The 21,382-nt window shown below is 40.4% G+C and overlaps 1 protein-coding gene across 4 annotated transcripts in view; it reads right to left on the reverse strand.

Annotated features, from left to right (window-relative positions):
• satb2 (SATB homeobox 2) overlaps positions 1-21,382 on the reverse strand; it is a 63,582-nt gene that overhangs the window by 40,485 nt on the left and 1,715 nt on the right. For all 4 annotated transcript variants that reach the window (XM_007578852.2, XM_007578851.2, XM_007578850.2 and 1 more), the window contains exons 2-3: positions 6,734-6,949; positions 1,892-2,077 (exon numbers count right to left, since the gene is read on the reverse strand). In XM_007578852.2, the coding sequence (XP_007578914.1) occupies positions 1,892-2,077; positions 6,734-6,905 (358 nt within the window). In that variant the 5' untranslated portion in view covers positions 6,906-6,949. The remainder of the gene's footprint in view (positions 1-1,891; positions 2,078-6,733; positions 6,950-21,382) is intronic.

The raw sequence follows: 21,382 nt of genomic DNA on the forward strand, positions 1-21,382 counted from the left end.
CAGCTCTTTGTTGACTCTTTAATGACTTTCACAGCCCCTGTCTGTGTCTCTGGTATGTTTTTCAAGCTTTCTCGTGCTTGTTGCCACTGTAACAATGTCTGCTCTCTGTACACACCACTTCACATCACACACTCCCCTCAGATCGTTGCTGAGAGGGGCTCTGTCCTGTCTTGAATGCTGAGTTGTGAGTACTGTAGCTCACACAGAGAGAACGCGGTTTCTATTCAGCTTTATCTTCTTAAAAGAAGCTTCTTTCAGACGTTTTCTGTCATTTTACTGTTTTAGGAGTTAAAAAGGAATAAAAACAAGCATTTACCGTGTTTATTGACACTCCTGGTGACTAAGCTTATGCTTTACATCAAGGATGAATGGGTTAGAAAGCACTTTAAGCTAACTGGGAAGCAAAGATGGGAATCGGGAGGGTACACTTCAAAAACACCAAACCTTACCAAGTATTTTTGTTCTAGTTTCTAGTGCAAATAGCTTAGTACACGTGAAATAAGACAAAAAGGTAATTTTTAGAAAGAAACAGGAGCTCATTTTAAGTCAATAATGCCTTAATATTGATGAAAAAGTCCTGATTCCACTGGTAGATTATTTCATTTATAACACAGGAAAATTACATGTTATTAGTGCATTCGATGAGTTTGAAACTGTTTAATGGCCTATCCAAAGAAAAATGTTGTCTGTAAGCAACTTAGTAACCGATTCATAAATAAGCCTAGTGTCATTGGTAATTTGAAAGTCTCCAATTTGGTCTGGCTGCTGTTTTGAAATCAATATTTTGTGTCTTCCTGATGTCTATATTTTGTGAAGTGCACCAGTCCCTCCTGCAGTCAAACACTCACACACAACGATGCTGCTGCCACCACACTTCACAGCTTTTTAGTCCAAAAATGAAGGCGTTTGTCCCTTAGAGTATTTGTAAACAGTAATTCATCATTTTATGTTAATGTCATAATACTGGCTTCTTCCTTCCTGAATGCCCTTTCATCCCATATTGGGTCACCACTAGTAACCACTAGCAGCAGCTGCATTTGCATTGCAGATGTGCGCAACATTCTGTCAATTTTCCACTAACGTTGAAAAAGAAAATCAATTAAATAAAACAAATTTATGTTGCAAAATAAATAATTTTGCAATTGGGATGCTTCAATGAAATGAGAAACATAATTAAAATCAGACATGAATGAGCGATAAGTTATTAAAAGACAAGCCCGTATCATCCTCCGATGCAATTCCTGTCATCTTCTTCTTCATGGTTTTGTGCCAGTGGCAACATCAGCTGCCCTGTGATGCAAAGCGTTTCCATTGCAATTTTGCAAAATAAGCCAATTTCAATATGGCCACAAAACCTCACCTCATCTTAGCATCAAAACGTCTTATCAAAAAGCGAGACTACTGTGTTTCCATTAAGCAAATTTATTTTCAAAATGTCAAATTGAGCAATTATTTGGTCAATGGAAACGCAGCTGCAGACGCTTTCTTTGCATAGATGAATGCAGGATCTTTAAGAATCTGGAATTTGGACCTATGGCAACTTTAAGTTGACGTAAGACCCGGCAAACTGTGCCAGGAATAAAAACAGGCAGTGACAAAAGAAAATAACTTTTTTTTTTATACCGTTTATTTATGAACTGTACCAAACGGCATAAGCTCATAAAACATACTTTGCGATAACAAAACCCTGAAGGAAGCTGATGTGAATGTGTGTGTGTGTGTGTGTGTGTGCGTGTGTGTGTGTGGGTCAGTGGGACTAATAAAAAGCAGAAAATAGTTGATGTAATGTCTCGTTAGTGCCGACACACACCTCGTGTTTCAGAGGCTGAGTTAGTGTGCATACAGCAGGAGGTGTGTGTGTGTATGTGTGTGTGTGTGTGTGTTNACTGACCGTGGGCCTGCGCGGCTGAGCTGTGGGAGTAGCCCAGCGCCAGCAGGGCCGTCTCCACCAGCTGGGAGAAGAGGATGTCCTTCCTGACCAGCACAAACTCGGCGTGCTCCTCCCTTCCCTCACACCCGTCTCCCTGAAGCCCCGCGTCCGACTGCTCCACCACGCAGAAGACGGGAATCATCAGACCTGTGGAGAGACGACAACAAGTTAAAGAGAACAACGAGGACTTCTCTTTAAAAGCCTGGCATTAATTGACGATCTTCCCGGCACAAATTGGTCTCCTCAGATGAGAAACATGTGGAGTGCATCTGGTGTCGGTGAAGCTTGAGATCACTTGCTTTTTTTCTTTTTTTCTTCTTGCTTTCACTTGTAATGTATTGGAACACCTTAGACCCCCCTGTAGTTAAGGCAGTAACGTCAGATAAATAAGACAGAGCAGTTTTAGAAAGCACCGTTCAGCTGCTTAACGGAATATTAGATAGGCATTCATAGGAATGACTCCTCTCACAGATATGCAAAGCCAATACACAAAACAGTCACTGTGATAACAGCAGCTGCCCTCATTAGGGCATTAATAACCGTTACGATGCTAAATGTCCTCTAATGCTCTCCATGCAGGTCACATATTTTACCCAGCCGTCACCGGCCTCCAGGTGGACCACATCGAGTCCAAATCAGACTGTTCAGACACCCGGGTGCCTCGCAAAGGTTTACTGGAACTGGAGCGAATGGACTACTGACAACTTAATGCCCTTCCAGTCTGAGTCACTTTCATTTCTCGGTGCACAAAACAGGGTTCAGCCTAGGCTACGGACACGCTAAAGCTTTCATCCATGCAGAGCATGTCAAAGAGCAACGCTGGTCTCATCTAACCAAAGCGGTTCAGTCCTCACGTCTGCTGAGTCCCCAACATGGCTTGTTGTAAACTTTTAACAAAATGTCTAATAGCTTAATTGTTGCCTTTCTCCGTGAAGAATCGACTGCAGTCACTGGGCGTCCACAGGCTGGCCCACGCCACCACACGTGGCGCTTTGCGTGTTAGCTAGCAGGTTCTAATTAGCTGCATTTCCATGGACCACAGAATTGCACAAATTGGAAGTACAAAAATAAATTTGCTTAATGGAAACGCAGCAATTAAAAAAAAAAAAGCTTTTTGATGAAAAGCTTTGCTGCTAAAATGAGGCTGTTTTTGGAAATTAGTGTACTTGGTAAAACTGAATGGAAACACTTCTGTTTTTTGCATCGCCTGAGTTGTGTGATCAACAACTGGATGTTGATGCTGGCAGAAAAGATGAAGAAGAAAAGAAGTGGTAGGAAAATTATGATTTTTAAAAAAATGATTTATCACGTGAAAAAAAACATTAATCTGTGATTTCTATTTGCGTTTCTTAGGTTATTGTCACACAGTGCAAACAGAAACAATTTGAAAAACTCGTTTTTCAAAAAAAAAAATGGGATCATCAGGTGGATTTTTGGTCAAATCAAAATTGATTTATTCCACAAAACTGCAACGGAAACACTTTTTTTCCCCGCATCATCCCAGTCACATGATCAACAACCAGACGTTGTTGCCACTAATGCAAACCAGGAAGAAGATGACAGGAAGTAGTTGGAGGTTGATGGGGCGGCATATTTTTTAAAGACTTATTGCGTGAGTAAGTTTATTCATGTTGGATTTTAATTGTGTTTGTTACTTAACAACAACATATTTAGGCACTGGCGGAATATGGAGAAAGTTTTGTGCACTTTTATACCGAGAACTCAGCTACTGTTGATCTACCACACTGATGTTTTGCATCTCGGCACAAAGTGAAACAGCTTAAGGGGATCGATTACCATGGCAACACACTGTCAATAACAGCGGAGAAACCTGCTCTTCAGGAAGAGTCTAATTCCCAAATTTCCTCTCCTCGGCTCTCTGCTCTCACACTAATGCCTCTGCTCCAATCTGGAGCTTTTTTCCTGAAAGGCTTTTGGTTTTGGGCCACCTGTCAACCGGCCGTTATTTAAAGTCCCCTGAAGAAATGATGGACTGGGAGCATTAGGCAGCGTCCCAGCTCTAATAATACAGGCGCTGGTGTTTTACCGTATGGCCAAGCAAACCCACACACATTCACGGTTCTCTCAAGTAGATGGTAAAGAGTTCAAGTCCACACACACACACACACACGTACACACACACAGAGAGAGAGAGAGACCCCAATCCATCTCCTCCATTGTTTTAATCAGTCAATTCCGATATTTCTATTTCCTCCTCATTAATCACTCAGCTCCCAATCCTCCAGGCTCTCATGGAGTGAATTACACACTGGAGGACCATGCCAATTGAAGTAAGTGAATTTCCCCCAACAGGGAAATATAACTGTCAACACAGAGCAGCTCCCTCCGACCCGCGCTCCTCTCCCTCCGTCTCTCTCCATCTCCAGCTCCAGCTCCGCCCGTCGTCTCCGGCATCTTGAGACTGGATGATCTGGTTTGGATGATGCGATGTTGCCTCAAAACCTCTAATCCCTCTAATATGTTGAGGGATGAGTGAGTGGAGATATTAAAATAAGATATGTGTGTGTCTTGGCAGGTTCGCAGTGCTGCAGCGTACGGCGGCTGGTGTGTGAGCTTGTAAGTCGGGGGGTATCTGCTGTGTGGCGCGGCCTACATGTGCGCGTTTGGCCCCCATCCTCGCAGCAGCCGTGTGGTTTTTGGGGGCGACACAAGGAGTTTCCTGTGTTCAAAGTCAACCCGTCATTATTACAAGCCGTGGCTTCCACCGAGCGCAGGAAACCCCGTCCTTCTCCTGCCTCTCTCTCTCCACACGGTTTCTTCTCCTCCTCCGTCTTCTCGTTCTTTCTGCTGTACACCGGTCGCCGTGCTCAGACCTGATCCTCCTTGCCGATTTCTTAACTCTGCCTAACCACAGATGGATTATCTTCACAAACTCTTCAAACCCACAGAAAACGGTTTTGTTTTGTTGGAGGAAAAAGAAAAAAAAAAACAGATCCGACGTCCGAGGAATATTCCGACATAAATTCTAAAATATATTTACATCAAATGGACCGCATAACGTCAAAATAAATTGATCGATTTTCATTATTGTGCTGCACGTTTCAAACTGTGTGCTCTCCAAGGTCTTTAGTCAGAATTTCCATGCTGTAGGATTTATAACACGCCTATAAAAGAAACCCTTCTGTCTCCTTTTTTTCCAGCCTTTAAAGACAAAGCTGCCAACAGAGACACTAAAATATTACATCTTTTCCTATACTGGGGCAGAATCCAGGATATTACACAATATTTCTGTTTTTTTTAATGCATCACAATGGACAAACTTAGATTTTAATGCTCTCGCAGATGCTTGAAAACCCATGATTTATTTCCTATTAGAACACAAAGTCTAACTATTGGACTGGACAGCGAAGCATTTTAACATGCTAAAAGTTCAAAACCGAGTCAAACAGCTTGAATAATAATAAATATCATAGATGTGCATTGTTGGCACTAAATAAACTATTATTTGTGTGAATGCATCAAAATACAAACATCACAACCAGAAAGGAAAGAGACAGAAAAAACATAAGACAACATGCACATGTTAATGATATCATCCAAAGCAGAGATGCACTGTTCCGATATTAATATCTGCATTGGCTTCAACGCGTACTCTAGGCAGACTTCCAGAAGAAACATCTCAGCAGGAAACTGTGTTCCCATTAAAATGTAGCAGCAAGCCAAGAGTGTTGAGAGCCACCATAAGCAGCCACTGACAGGTGGAGAGGAAACGGGCTCATGAATCTAGCTAGCATTCTGTCCCATCGTGGGAAACATGGAACCTTTGAAGAGAAATGTAAGCAATATAGTATGAAATCTCAACCATCCTGGACAGCACAGGGGTCACAGCTTACACACAGTTCCCCTCAGTACATGGGAGCAATTTCGATGTTTTGCCACCGTGCTTAAAAATAAAAAAAATAAATAATTACATTGTGATGCGTTTTCCAGCCAGATTGATGGATATCACAGGCTGTGATCATGCTTCCAACAACACAGCTCTGCTGGTTGTTCCTTCGTGACTGTAAGCAAAGCTAAGCTTTATGCTAAAGGCATCGCTGGACAAGCTCACATCTCACACACATATCAGTAACTGTATTTGTGTCTCTCTCAGCCAAATTCCTTATTTTGTAATGTTTTACATTTTGATTAAATGTGGACGTGACCCTCCTAAAGGCCACTGAAAACAAACTTTAATCTGGGCTAGCAATGTCACTTTCTTTCTTTTTTTCTGTAGAGCTGGTAAAGAGTGGAAAAGGACAGGAAGAATTCATGATGCAACATTTAATCATAAAGTGAAAGGACAGGTAAAGACCGAGACATTTCTGCAAAAGCATGACAGCACCGACACGGAGGCACTCAAATGAACAACTGCACACAAGGAGGAAGCAACTTTAGCAGTTAATGCTGGGATCGATAACCCAGAGTGACTTGTATAAATCTTGTTTATATGGAGCAATCTCCTTTATTTGGTAAGCCTGTGTTATACAGTTCCCCCCTGACTTATAGATTAACAGCTCAGGGCTCTCAAAGCACGACAGCGTGGAACACGGAGCCAAACTCGACCCATGTGGCTCGCAGCGCAGCCAGCGGCTGTCTGTGGGTTTGGAGTACAACGCTGCTAAAAACCTTCTGGCAGAAGGAAACCATGAAAAAAAATCATCGTATGCCATTCATTTATGACAGTTCTCCTCTCCATGCTGCAGATTTCATTTGTAGAAGATAACTAATACCAAGTATCTTCACTGTTACTTCAGCCTCTACAGTGAAGCTGACAGATTTCTCTGTCAGCTCTACGGTTACCTCCAAGGGGCCGCGGCGGGGCTCCGTTGTGGCGCGTTCGTGGCCCGGTGGGGCTCCCGTTCAGCTCCAGTCGGCTTTTCTTTCCTGGCGGCGGGAGCCCGCTAAGGTCCGGACTGCCGCCCCTCCGCTCGGGACTGCCCTGGGCGACGGGACTCTCCCCTCCTCGCTCCATCCTCCTCCACACCCCCAACGGAGCTCCAGTCAGAGACAAAGAGTCTGAAGGGATTCAACAGAAAAGCCAAGGAATCAGGAATCCAGTGGATTTTGTGTGTGTGTGTGTGTATATATTTTTTTGTTAGTGTATTTTGCAGAACTACAATGGAAACACTTTTGTCGCATCACATGATCAACAACTGGATGTTACTACTGGTGGAAAAGATGAAGAGGACAACAGGAAGTGGTAAGACAATGATGACGGGGCATATTTTTTAATGACTTGTCACATGAACAACTTATTCACATGTGATTTTAATTACATTTAATGGAAACACAGAAATTGCAAAATTATGTTTTTTTCAACATTACTGGAATATCAACAAAGCTTTACACGGATTTGTAATGGGAACACGACTTTTGTCCCAAAATAACATGACTCATTCTCATGCTGCTTTATGCAGACACTCTATCTGCACCGATGAGGATTTCCTCACCTCAGAATGCCAAATGCTCTGACAATAACCTTACCTATTTCAGAATTATAATTATAATCATTTGACCACTTGAGAATATTGTTTAAGCAGCACTGGCAATGATAATTATGGAAAAATAAATCAAATGATATGGCAACATCAGTAAAAGTAACTTACTCTGTTCTGAGACAGAAGCACACTGTTTTTACATCCTTCATCCTAATGTACACACACTTCAAAAAGACACGTATGTCATGTTGAAACCCTAATCATGTTTGAGATATGCCACCGTCCACAGCAAGATGAGGAACAGTGTGGCAGTGGCCATAAAAATAGCTCAAAAATATAATCAACTTAAATATCTGCTTAACAGCTTCGCCAAAGTAATGATATTCCAAAATGATAAAAGCACAAACAAGGCCTCCAATCTGACCTGTAGGTGAAATGTGTCTATTCCTTGAGAGATGATGTTATTATTTCAGGCTTTCTTCAGAAAAAAGCAACACAGCTCTCACTTTTAGTCATTTTTTTAAATAGTATGAATCAAACAGAGAGTTTTAACATCCAATATATTATATCTCTCACAAGCTGACGTTAGGGGGAATTACAGGAAAGAAAATGTCGACATAAACTTCTACAAATGTTTTGTTCTCCTTGTAATTATGAGGCTGATTGACAAGCTGTCAGTTCAGTTCACTTTGTTAATATAAATCAACAATAACACTGCAAAGTCCAGTCCAGTTAAATCCACTCCATGAATGATTATTTAATCTTATGCTATTTTCTTCACTTATCAAAGACCAAAGAAATAGTTACAAACGCACAAGGAATTTGTTTTTATGCTTTGATAAACAGCTTGTACCCTTCAGGCAGACAGTCGTCCCACAGCACCTTACACATTATGAAGTATGTATGGGGGAAAAAAAATGGATGAATGAAAATGTTACATTCATGTTGCTACCCAAGTTAGCAACTCTGAAATCTTTTCAGCGTTAACTACGTTTAAACCAGAACTGCAAGCCGTTATCATAGTTCCAAGCCCGACCCATCAACTCCGCCCTGACCCCTGACCCCGCCTCCCGCCTCCCTCCCCGTCTCCATCAGTTCCACCCCTGGCCAAGTGTCGCCCAGCTCCCACCAGCAGAGCAAACATCATCACAAGATGCCACTGTTCAAACACAAAGGGCACTCTTAAAGAAAAACGAGAATTTGAAAAAGTTTTACTTGTGATAAGCTTTCAGACAAGTTTGGCATCTTTAACGAGGAGTAACCAGGCTGATCTGGAAACTCAGACATTCCTTAATATGTGTGTTTAGAAACACATATTTATCCAAAAAAAAAAAAAAAAAGACAGCTTTTTATTGCCGAAAGATGGATTTATACAAAAAGAATAACTTTTTCTAAAAAGTGACATCATTTTTGGGAGGCAACAATATTGAAAACTAAGAAAGTATTTTTTTATTAATTCAAAGATGAGTAACTGGTACAGGTTCCATTTGCCTCCAAAGTTATCCATTCCTCTCAAACCTTTCCACATTTTGTCATGCTTAAATCCACAAACTTCATTGCATTTTACTTGGATTTTCTATGATAAACCAACACGTGTAAAGTGGATTTCCAGAACTCAGATCATGTTCCACGGCGTGGCAAAATGTGTCGCAACTCGCCTGACGTAAACAGAGCCAGGGAGCCTGCAGAAGTCAACTCCAGGCTCGGTGCTTCCTGATTGGGAAGTGTCAGCCAAACGTCTAATATGTGTAATGCCATTAGCAGCGCTGCCAGGCCTGAGCGGCGGCTTGGTGCCAGCACACCCGGGCCAAATGAGCAGCTGTTGTTCAAACAAAAGCTCCCCGGCAATATCTGACACTCTGTAAATAAAAAATAAAAAAATATCCGGAAGCTGTGGGACCGACTCACTGATTTGCAGTTCTCAAAAAAGCATCAGGACTCTCCACTTAAGTGTGGAGTCGAGCCCTAAATAAAGACATACAAATCGAAAACAGAGGTAGATTTACTGTTTCTAAAACTGATTCAAGCCGCTCTTGTTTATGTACTTATTTCTCAGATGAAGCAGAAGGTGGAATTGAACCTGGAGAACTCGGTGCTGCCGTTACACCTCAGTCTTTGCGTGTTCCTCCAACTACATTCGATCAGAAACCAGAACTGAAAAACCTCCAAAAAAATAAAAAATTGCTTCCATTATTCTTGTTAAAAATACATTTTGTGTGAAAACCAAGATCGTAATTTTTACCACAATAAAGAAAAACAGCTTGTGTTACAGTTTATTATTTTATATCATGGAACAAAATTCAAATGAGCACTTTGTTGTTTCCATTACCGCTTTCTGATGCTAAAATCTGACAGTAAACACTAATAGAGTGTGACAACATTAGGAGTTTTATTTCTGCCCTTTTATTCAATGAATGCCTTTTCAAAGAATCATGTAAACGATTTTGACCTTAAAGTGAAACCATGTGTTCACAGCCGAGGTGCTTCTACTGAACAAATGATAAAACGAGTTTCACTTCATGTGAAATTCGCAGTTTCTAACAGCAAATGAGAACCTGTTTATAGACAATGAGTTTTTTTTAATCATACAAGTAACAAGCCATGATGGTTTACAGTAAAGCCAACATGTTAGTCACACGGCCCTCAGCTATCTTTGTAGAAAGATTAGCAAAGTTCTCACTCTTCTTCCTCTCTGTTCTCCTCTTTTGTCCCTCCACCTTCCACACACACACAGACACAGACGCATTCTTCCACAACAGCGAAGCTGAAAAACACCACAAAAAAAGTAAACAAACTCATGATCTTAGAGGCGCTTGGAGCCTGGGGAAAATGTCCAAATGAACAATAAATTAAAGACATTAGCTCTGGCGTGATTAAAAAGTGTGGGAGGCCAAAGAGGCCAAAAATGCGGGCGGCAAAGTTTAATAAAAGAGAAAACAAGTTCAAAGAGCTGAGCAGAGCGAGGGAGCAGAGGGTTTAAATGCGACTACAGCGGTGGCTCTAATTCACAGCGTGAGGCTCGCTGAGAAAAAGGGGAGGCTCCGCAAATAAATCCGACCGCTAACAACGTCGTAGCTGCAATAAAGAGCAGCTAGCTACGATAGCATGTTTAGGGGGAAGTCAGAGGCTCGCGCTCAAATTCAAACTTGATGTAACGTTCTGATTCTGCTTCATATTTTCAAATAACCCTGCAAAGAATCCGACGGTATCAGCAGCAGGTCCAGTCCTGCTCCAGCTGCTCATGATAGCCATCAGAACCAGGCTGCGTCGACATCTTCTCATCTCCCTGGAACTCACTCACTCACACACACACACACACACACACACACACACACACACACACACACACATCCCCAGCATCTTTCTCATCTCTACGCACATCCTGCTTCTATTACACTTCTTCTGGTATTTGATCCAGCAGATACAGAATCAAGCTGCATATTTTGTTGATATTTTTTTCGTTTTTGGCGGGGGGCAACTAATCTAACAGATAAGATGTCCTGCCTGAATGCCGGCGAACGTTACCAAGTCACAAGGTCAGGAGAAGACACACGGGTGTTTTTCTATCGACCATCTGAAGACTTCATTAAATTTGCTGCATTTTATTTCTGTACAGTGTTTGAGGGAAGGCCAGGCCCTGTAGTAAACTCTGCAGCGACCACTGCTGCAATTCTGTCATTTTCCTTTTTCTTGGTATTTGTCATGGTGCTGTGGTCCAACCTTTACAGAAAACACCATGTCGTCACTTTGAACAGCGTAACCAGGACGTGAACACTGCAAAAACACCAAATCTTACCAAGTCATTTTGGTCTTGTTTCTACTGCCAGTATCTTAGTATAGTTGAAAAAACACACAACTAAGAAATAGGAGCTTGCTTTGGGTCAGTAATTCCTTACTTGTTCTGATTTAGGAATTTACGAGGCAGACCTTAAACCTCGTAAATTGTTGTTGTTGTTGGTCGTTGAGTCCTTTGCTCTTAGTTACGTCTGTAGGTTTTGTGATGTTATTCCATTAGGGGGTTAAAAACTTTTAGTTTTTAACATATTGATGGCTACAATGGTCTCTTAGATCATTTGCTCTGCTCTCCGACACACACACACACACACACACGCACACACTCCCCCCAGTCCTCCCAGTGAGGAGATGCCCCCTCCAGTCTGTAGCTCTGTGTTGTGCAGAGACAAAACAAATGCTTTTGTGTATTGTTTCCTTTCTGTTTACATTAGGAGGCTTATTGAGTCCAGCAGGTGGCAGTATGACCTACAGCTGGAGGTGGACGGGCTGCTTGCTGCTTTGCAGAGGTTTTAGTTGGTGAGGACGGATTAGTTACAGATTTTCAGGATGTATTTTCGATCGATCCGACAGCTCTGGATGCTGGGAGTTTCTCCTGTCCAGATGTAGACAGATGTGATTTGTGCTGAGGTTTGTTTTTATTTCCACTCTGGTGTCAATCTGCACCATCCAACGCAGTAAAATTGTTCAAGAACACTTTGACGAGACCAGAGGAACCTTTTTACGTTACTGGTATTTTGATGTATTCTCAAATTCATTCTGTTATTCAGACATCATTTTAGCTCAGATGTTCACCTGCAAACTGAAGCTGTAGGAGAGAACGTGTGGAGAATAAACCAGAACCGCTTTTAGTCAAAACATATTCAGTGATTTGTGGGAATTTATGAAGAAATCGGTTCTTTGGCCAACAGGTTCTTCTATAGTTCAGAGTGAGAAGAGTTTAATGGTGTCAGATATAAATCAGTGAATTTCCAGGTTTTACAGCTGATAAATATGAGTCAGTCACTGCAGAAACACTAAATCTTACCAAGTATTGTGGTAAGATTTAGTGGTAATGTTTGCTTTAAGCAAATAATTCCTTAATACTGATCAAAAATACTTGTTAGATTGGCAGATTATTTCATTGATTTTATTATTTACATTTTTCCCAATGTGCCAATAGAACTACTGCTTTTGATCAGCATTAAGGAATAATTGACTTATATGTTACTGAAAAGCTCCTTGTAAGTTAGTTTAGCCTTATTTCCAGTGTATTAAGAGATCTGCACAAGAAATTATGCAAAAAAAAAAATACTTTTGTGAGACTTTGTGTTTTTGATTCGTATTGTCAGTGAACTTTGTTTTGTCTCAGCTGGTTAAACGTGAAGAGGTTTGGTTGTCTGCACCGGTGAATCAGTTACCAGAAACTAAGTGACAAACAGGAAACATTAAAAATCTAAACGACTTCCTAATCAGAAATGAAACGGCTCAATGTGTGAACGTTACAAATAATGTCACTGTTCTGTAGTGGCATTTAACTGCAGACACCTGGCTTTATCGTCTACCTGGACTTATTCATTAGCTGGTACCAGGTTGTTTCTAGACATTACATTTATTCAATAATAAATTGTCGAATTTATTAGTTAAATAAATTAAACTGGGACACGGACCGGCTGCCTGGAAGTAGTATAGAAAAGGATGTGTGTGCACATCCATTGTCTGGATGCTGAAAGCCTCCAGGTCAAAGCTCAGAATGACTCTGCCTTTTTTATTTTATTATCACGGTATGCTCAGTACTCATTTTTGCACAGTTGTAAATCCAACAGACCAGCAGATCACCAGGTGTCACATCTAAAACCTTATAAAAGTTGATGAATTAAAAGAATTAATGATGCTTAGCTACATTATTCTGTAATGTATGAATTTATGAACATCGTTGTTGTTACTGTTGATCGTTTACGTCATTTCCTTCTTTCTTATTTCTTAACACTGCAAAAGCACCAATTCTTACCAAGTAAATTTGGTCTAGTTTCTACTGCAAATACCTTAACTCATTTCAAATAAGACAAAAGCAACTTACAAGTAACGTTTCAGCAGGACATAGGAGCTTCTTTTAAGTCTACAATTCCTTAATATTGATGAAAAAATACGAGTTCCACTGGAAGATTATTTTAATGCCTTGCTAATTTGGCCTCCATCTCAGTTCCTCAAAACAAACGTTTACATCTGTTTGTAGTTTATTTGTTTTTTTCGTTTTATTTTGTAGTTTAGTTGAAAGTTAGCAGCCTATAGCTCAACAGTTTGTTGACTGAGGTACCATAACTGTGGGTTGAGTTGTTTTCGTGAATAAATTCTTACGTCTGTAGTTCCATATCATCAAACCAGCAGGCTGTCAGTGACACAAGAACTGAAGCTGTTTGGTTATTAATTCCTGACAATCAGGCGCCGTCCAGACTTGGTGATTTTGATCTCAGTTATTAACTTTGTTAATAATTGTCTTTGGCATTTATTAATTATTAATAGCTATTCATAGCCGAACCAAACCTATTTGTTGCACAACACAGGACTTCCTCCAAATTGTTGAGCTTCGGCTCAAATCAGTAACATGATGGTTGAAACTTGAACACTTATGGGATTGTGACACAAAATGATCCTATTTTATTTATTGATTGATTTAGATAATAGCAAAAATATAAAACAGGAAAAGAATAAGCTTCTAAAACATCTGGAATTGAACCACATTGAATTTTTTGTGGACTGTACTTCGCAGCCATTTAAATGTACTTTAACAGGTCTGTACGGAGGAGCGATCAAATGTCACGCAAGAAAGAACCCAGACTTATTAACCAGTTAATGTTTATAAAATTCGATAAAGCTGTTGTGTTGGAAGAGTCATTCTTTTATCTGAATTCCCATAATAAATTTCATGATATATTTAAATGATCTTGAAAATCATGTCCAAAATGAGTGAATGTATACTTCTGACTGCTACTGCACTGCAAAAACACAAAATCTCACTAAGTGTTTTTGGTGTAGTTTCTAGTGCAAATACCTTAGTTCACTTGAAAAAAAGTCAAAAGTAACTTACAAGTAACTTTTCAGCAAGACATAGTCAATTATTCTTTAATGTTCCACTGGCAGATTATTTAACTTCTAACATGGGAAACAATGTTTAGTTATAGTGAAATGAAACGGGCACTTTGCTATCAATATTAAGGAATTACTGACTCCTATATCTTGCTGACAGGTAACTTGTAAGTTAGTTAGTTGACTTATTTCAACTGTACTAAGATATCTGCACTAGACCAGGAAAGATTTTGTGTTTTTGCAGTGTAAATGCTTATGATATTTGGCACAATAATTAATAACACTTCGCTGTGGGTAAAAGTAATCAAGTAGGTAATCTTCACAAAGATAAGATGGTTTCTAAACTCTGGGAACGGACTAATAACTGGGCGTGACGAAACATGATATAACCATCTCCCTCCTCAGCCTGATAAATGCCAACCTGCTTTATCTATTATTGGTGTGTTGAGCAATAATGAGTCTTTGTTCCAGAGATCGTCTTTAAGGACAGGCGGACAGTATGTGGTGCATCACATGTAAATGCCCCACGCGCCTATTAAAACGGAGCGTTCAGCAACACGACTTAGATACAGAGATGGCTATCGAGTCCATAATAATCACAAGGTGTGTGACAGTGAGGGCAGTTAATAAACAGGCGATAAGAGGAGCTGTTGCATGTCTGCTATGGAGACATGGGGCTGCGCGTAGCGTGGGTTTGATAAGGAACGGCTCACAACACATAACCTAGTTTATCACTCCGGAAGGCACCGTCAGACCCAGCCGGCCAGAGCAATAATCCAACTTTACTAAGTTTGGGCTGAAGTGAACTTGACTTTGGAGGATATGTGTAATTAGGTTTGACCCGCTGTGTTTCCAGTAAACAGCCAAGTGTAATTATAAGTCGCTGAGATAAGATCAGCAACATGTGGGGGGAGGACAGCAATGTACTCATCTGGTTGTCTCTTTAAATTGACTGGTAATGGTAGGGACAGTATAGAGCGTAACTATGGCAACTTTGAAACCGCAGATGCTTCAAGCATTTACATACACTGCAAAAACACAAAATCAATAAGACAAAACTCACTTACAAGTAACTAAAATATAGGCGTTGCTTTTAAGTACATAATTCTGCAATATTATGTACTTTCCGAACACAAAGTGCCATTTTACAAATTACATTGTGTGTAATTTTGTAATATGATGTATTTGAAGTATTGACTTAAAAGAAATTTGACTTCATAATTGTAGGAGAGATAAGAGCTAAAGACCCAGCGGTAATAAAAGGATTAGCTGCGGTAACAGAAACAACAAAGACCTGTGACAAGTTAAAGGGGAAACCTGAACTTTCGAACTCTGTGTTGTATTTTGTAAAGGAGATTTGTTCAATTAGATAGTCCTGATTGGTTTGAAACAGAGGGATGCTGCCATACACTGACATTTTGTTCCTTTTAACCAACTTAAAGGGGAAGTAATACGCGTTTTCCAGGTAAATTCTATAGCACAATCAAGTAACTATGTTACATTCAATTGTTATGAAAATGCTTTGTATATAAACCATGACTTAAAAGAAATTTGACATTGTTATTTAAAACATTGAAATTAGGCCTCTGTCTCTTTAAAAACTCCTGCTCTTTCTGAAACTCCGCCTCCAGGAAGTCATGACAACATGGCTCCTCTATGAACCCTTTAACAAATTTTACCAGAGCTGCTCTGAGAAGTAGCTCCTGTAATGAGCTCAGCAGATGTTCCACCAGATGTTTGCTAATTGCTGCTGGCTAGTCTGAAGGAGCTGAGTGGGAGAGTCAAGAGGGAGGAGTGCTGAGTGAGGCAGACGCTTGGCAGGAAACTGCGTCTCGAAGGCGGGGCTATGTCCATCCTTGCGTTTTGCACAGCTGAATGGTTGCCATGGAGATTAAAGGATTTCTCAAACATGCATGAAAAAATAACAGCAACACTCCAGGTATGTTTTTGGTGATGGAATAACATTATAACAAAAAGTTCATGTTACATAATACTAAAAAAAGTCCTACTTCCACTGGCAGATTATTTCACTTATAACACGGGAAAAGGTCTTATTATAGGTGAAATAATCTGCTGGTGGAACTAGGACTCTTATTAATATTAAGTACTATTGTACTAAAAACTCAACACAAATACGTGCTAATATTTTATGTTTTTGCAGTGTAGTTTGATATTAATAACCACCTTATGCCTCGTCGTATGGGCTTCCTCCCTAAATTTTCCAATAATCTCGCAACAATAATTGCCCTTGATGTAGGGAGATGTGACCCCCCGCAGATAAAAACTCTGTTGAAGGGCCCCTACTGCTACCGGGAAGTCGTCCGTCCCTCAGTCTGGGTTTATACTTCCATGACAAGAACCGACAGACCAGGAGCCGAAGATGAGATTATAAAGTACAAGAAAAAGAAAAGATTGTGGACACACCCAAAGGACACATCAACAAACACACCTATAAACAATGTGTTGTGCTCAGACACACACACACACACACACACACACACACACACACACACACACACACACACACACACACACACACACACACACAGAGGCCGACATGTAATTCAGAGACAGACTCTGCTCACTGTTTTTAGCTCAACCCCAAGTTTATATATATAAAAAAAAAAACTCTTCTCTGATGGCAGGAAACGTCAGAATACGGCTAAAAAACCAAACATCCAGAAGATGTCCTCAAACAGAGTCCCACTGAGAGGCAGACAGGAAGCACACGCGCACACACACACCCTAAGGTGAAGCTGGGACCTTAACACAGGTAGAAAACTAGTGAAGGTTTGAGGAAGAACTGACCTCTGACCCCCGTCTGAACCGCCTCTCCTCTCCAGCGTCTCGCTGCCGGACTCTGCTGCCGTCCGAATGCAAACCAGGCAGAGACAGAGCGAGCTGCCAGGGCATTATTAGCGTCGTTAGCGGGGGAGGAGGGGAGGCGTCGCCTCCAGGGAAATGTCCTGAGATACGGACGCTCTTCCCTGTTCCAGCTTTTATAGCAGGGCTATCAGGCTATTGGTTAATGCGTGGCTCTGCACAGCAGATAAAAGAATGGCAGAGATATTAAGAGTCCTGATGTCTAATGATCACGCATGCAGAGCGTGCATGTGTGTGTGTGTGTGTGTGTGTGTGTGTGTGTGCGTGTGTGTGTGTGTGTGTGTGTGTGTGTGTGTGTGCACAGGGGAATGGCAAGTGATTCGCTCTATTCTACACTGCAAAAACACATTACCACATTATTTCTCTTATTACACAGAGAAAACGTCTTGTTATCAGTGAAATAATCTGCTTTTTCATCAATATTAAGGAATAACTTAAACAATCATATTTCTGGCTGAAAAGTTACTTGTCAGTTAATTCTGTCCTATTTAGTGGATACTGGGATATTTGCACCTACACTCACAAAAATAAATAAATACTTGGTAAGATTTAGTGTTTTTACAGTGCAGTAATGTCAGTGTCATGTTTGAATAACTTCCAGCTCGACATTTTTTTTTCTGTTGGTCTTTAACAGATTAATTTTTCCTCCAACATGTTTGGATTAATCTAGAAAAGTAAAATGAAATAAAATGTTTTTACCTGACAAACATATTTCACATACTGATGTAGATTCAACAGAGCTTTACTTCAGATTTTAAAGGCACAAAAACAAAATTAATTCAATTCAAATTAAAAAATATGTTATCGATCCAAAAGAGAATTTAAGAGTAGTTGTAGATGCTGGTGGCTGTGGGTAGGAGGATCTCCTGTAGCAGTCTGTAATACATCAAATTTCACAAAGGTTCTGACTGAAGATACTGAGGTTTTTTGTTTTGTTTTTTGTTTTGTACTTTTTTGCACTTAGATGCAGAGATATTGCATCTCACTTAGATTATGTGGAGACTCCTGAACCTCAGGTGTGAGATCAGACTATTTCCTGGCTCTGGATCTGGTTTACTAGCTCGTTTCGATGAGAGCTGGTTTGTTTCCAGGGGGATGCTTCACATTATTCACACATACACCAACAGGCAGGACTCTGCTCTTTCACCGCCTGAGCCAACGAGAAGAGGGGTTTTATTTTACGTGGTGAAATTAGAAGGAAGCTGTTCCTCGGTTTATGGCCGTCTGTTGTGGAACTGCCGATGTGAAGCGAAACCTTAAAGGCTCTCGTGTAAACGTCCTGCTTGATAAGGCGGAGAGGAAGGCGGGCGGCCTCGACCTCCAGGATGAGCAGGCGTCCTTGGTCACACACACAAAGAGCGCTAATTCTACGACGTTACACTGTAAAAACACGAAAACGTCACGAGACATTTTGGTCTCGTTTCTAGAGCAAATGTCTCAGTACTTGAAATAGCATAAAACTAACTCATATGTAACTTTTTAGCAAGATATAGGATTATGTTCAGATTCAATAATTCCTTAATACTGATGAAAAAGTACCAGCTCCATTTCCATGGGGGAAATGTCAGGTTACAAGTAAAATAATCTGCGAGTGGAACTAGAACTTTTTCATCAACATTAAAAAAATGATTGACTCTGAACCAGATTCTATTTCGCGCTGAAAAGTTCCTTGTGATTTAGTTTTGTCTTATGTCAAGTTTACTAAGTATATATACTAGAAACTCGACCAAAAACACATTTTAAGACTTTGTGTTTTTGCAGCGCAGCAACAGGAGGAGTCGGCTCCTTTAAGCAGACCTGAAGGGTCAGATGAACTCGTCCAGCCGGTTTCCTGTCCTCCACAGTTCAAAGTTTACAAACCACATAATCAACTTTCTAGTCAGACTCGCATCATGATCTGTGAGCAAAAATACGACGATTATCGAGGTCATCAGAGTTTTGTCAAAATTACCAGTCATCCACAACGAGGGAGGATGGCAGCAAAAATTGATTTATCCAGGATTCCATCAGGATTTTGTTGTTGATAGTCGTATTCAGGTAGAATATTACGTATTAACAAATTTGATAAGCGTCCAATGCGCCGGTGCTCCTTCCCTCAGGTGGTGTAACAGTCTGAAACGGTTTGGATTTTTTTTTTTTCTTTTACTATCGCTGTCATCACACACGGTTTTAACTCATTTCCCATTTCAATGCTGTTCCACTAACTGTCATTATTTTACCATGGTAATCGTAAAACCGAAAAAAAAAACAATTTCACTCCTAAATCAAACATCATCTGCAAACTGTTCTGCTGCAAGAGGTCCGGCCTTCCATCAGCTCTGAACGGCCCAGCCGACAGAGAAACGGATTCCTCTGCAGCTGCACATCATCACAATATCATATTATCAACAATATTGCAATCACAAAGGAGGATTTTAATATTCTGGACTCTTTTTTTTTCTCTTAATTCTCTGCAGCCCAGCTGGATGACCCCTCCCTGACCTTGATGCATACCAAGCGGCGTTTACAGCGGCTCTGTTCTTCACCAGCGATAAAAAGGCGTGCTCCAATAATTTCATTTGCCAGCCATAAACCTGTGATTAATTACGGTACACACCTTTCATTCAACTTTCCCTTCAACAACAGGAAAACTAAGAAGTTTATGAAATGTATATTTTTAACAATAATAATAATAATAATAATAATAATAATTAAAAAACAGACTTTAAACTGGACGAACGCTTCATCTCTAGTTTCGGTGTCTAAGCAGGTTTTAATGACCGTTTTACACAAAATGAGCAGAAAAGTTCAGCTGACAGTCAAACAGCAGCACAATGTAAGCGCAAAGAAAATGATTATTAAAAAAAAAAAAGAAAAGAAAAAGAAACTGCATCAGTTTGGTTTCCTGGAGGGGAACGTATGGAGCTGCTGATTGGCTGCTGTGAAAACCTGTTGTTATCCTGAAGGTTTGGCTGGTTTACATGTGATTTTATGGGAAACGCATAAAACTCTGAGCTGATGAAATACTCAGTTATGTTTTGGTACAACCCAGAGCAATAAGGCTCATTTTTCATGTTTATGTTTTTGCATTAAACGTTCATCTTTGCTACGGGCCAAAGCCAAGCAGCTCTGCAGAGCGTGGCGTCTGTTCTCCGCTTGATAAAAGCTGCCATTCATTTATTAAATTCATACAATTCTACTGCTGAGTAATTTTACATCGTCCAAAACACACAAGTTGAAAATCATGATCGGAGTAGTTAAGATGCATTTCTAAACATATGGATGCCTCTATCAGAAATGACTAAACAGGTTTTCAGTTTTTAACTTTAACTGAATCCCCACTAACAACTACACTGACATCTCTGTGCACTCTGAAAAATAGAGTTTGGAAGATGTTAAATATTGCTAGGTATTTCACTTTTAATCAAGCATAATCACTTGGAAGTGAATCAATTAATAAAGAACATTTCAGTTAGAATGAAGCTGCAGTTGGTGGTTTTATGTCTGGATGGTTTTACGTAAAACTGCATCAGTTCAGCTAAAGTTTACAGTTTGGATGGAGATTTAGCTTGTTTAGCAGCAGAGCTAATGCTATCGTCTAGCATGCTAAGCTGAGTCCCGACCATGTTAGCAATGCTTATGCAGTAAAATGTAAGAATGCATTTTAAATGTGTTACTTATTTCACTAAGGTTGTATGCTTTAATGACAACCCGGGCCTGGTTGCTCTGAACATGGAGCTCCAGTCAACCTGATCAATCAGAACTGAACTCACCTGGATGAGCAGCTGCATTTAAAAATGACAGTTAGTTCAAAATGAACTTTTTCATGTTTCTTTCTGTTCAGGTTACATCACACCCAGAAATAACAGATGAAAATCCAGCTGAATAAAATATGTTGTGTAAGTGTTTGGTCAGTGTGAGGCTGCTGTCAACACAGCGCTGCTTTTTGTTACAGTCATTTAAAAAATAAATTAAAATAGAAACTCGCCAATTTAGAAACAGCAGTTTAAGTTGCAGCGTCATTCTGATGAAACAGTTTGACACCCAACCCAGGAATTAAGCCTCGTATTGTGGTAGATTTTTTAAAAAACTGTTACTGTCGATGGGTTTGATTCATTTTTGGGAGCACTATGCAGCACGCACACACACACATTGACTCCGAGTGAACACAGGGAGCGCATCTCTGACGTTCTGCAGTATTACCTGCTGGATTAAAAAAAAAGTGGTTTGTGTCGGTTGCAGAAATCTGGGCTCTAACAGATCGCATAAACACTCACATCAGACTTCGAGT

This window comes from Poecilia formosa, unplaced genomic scaffold (assembly GCF_000485575.1).
Source record: "Poecilia formosa unplaced genomic scaffold, Poecilia_formosa-5.1.2 Scaffold494, whole genome shotgun sequence".
Classification (NCBI taxonomy): domain Eukaryota; kingdom Metazoa; phylum Chordata; class Actinopteri; order Cyprinodontiformes; family Poeciliidae; genus Poecilia; species Poecilia formosa.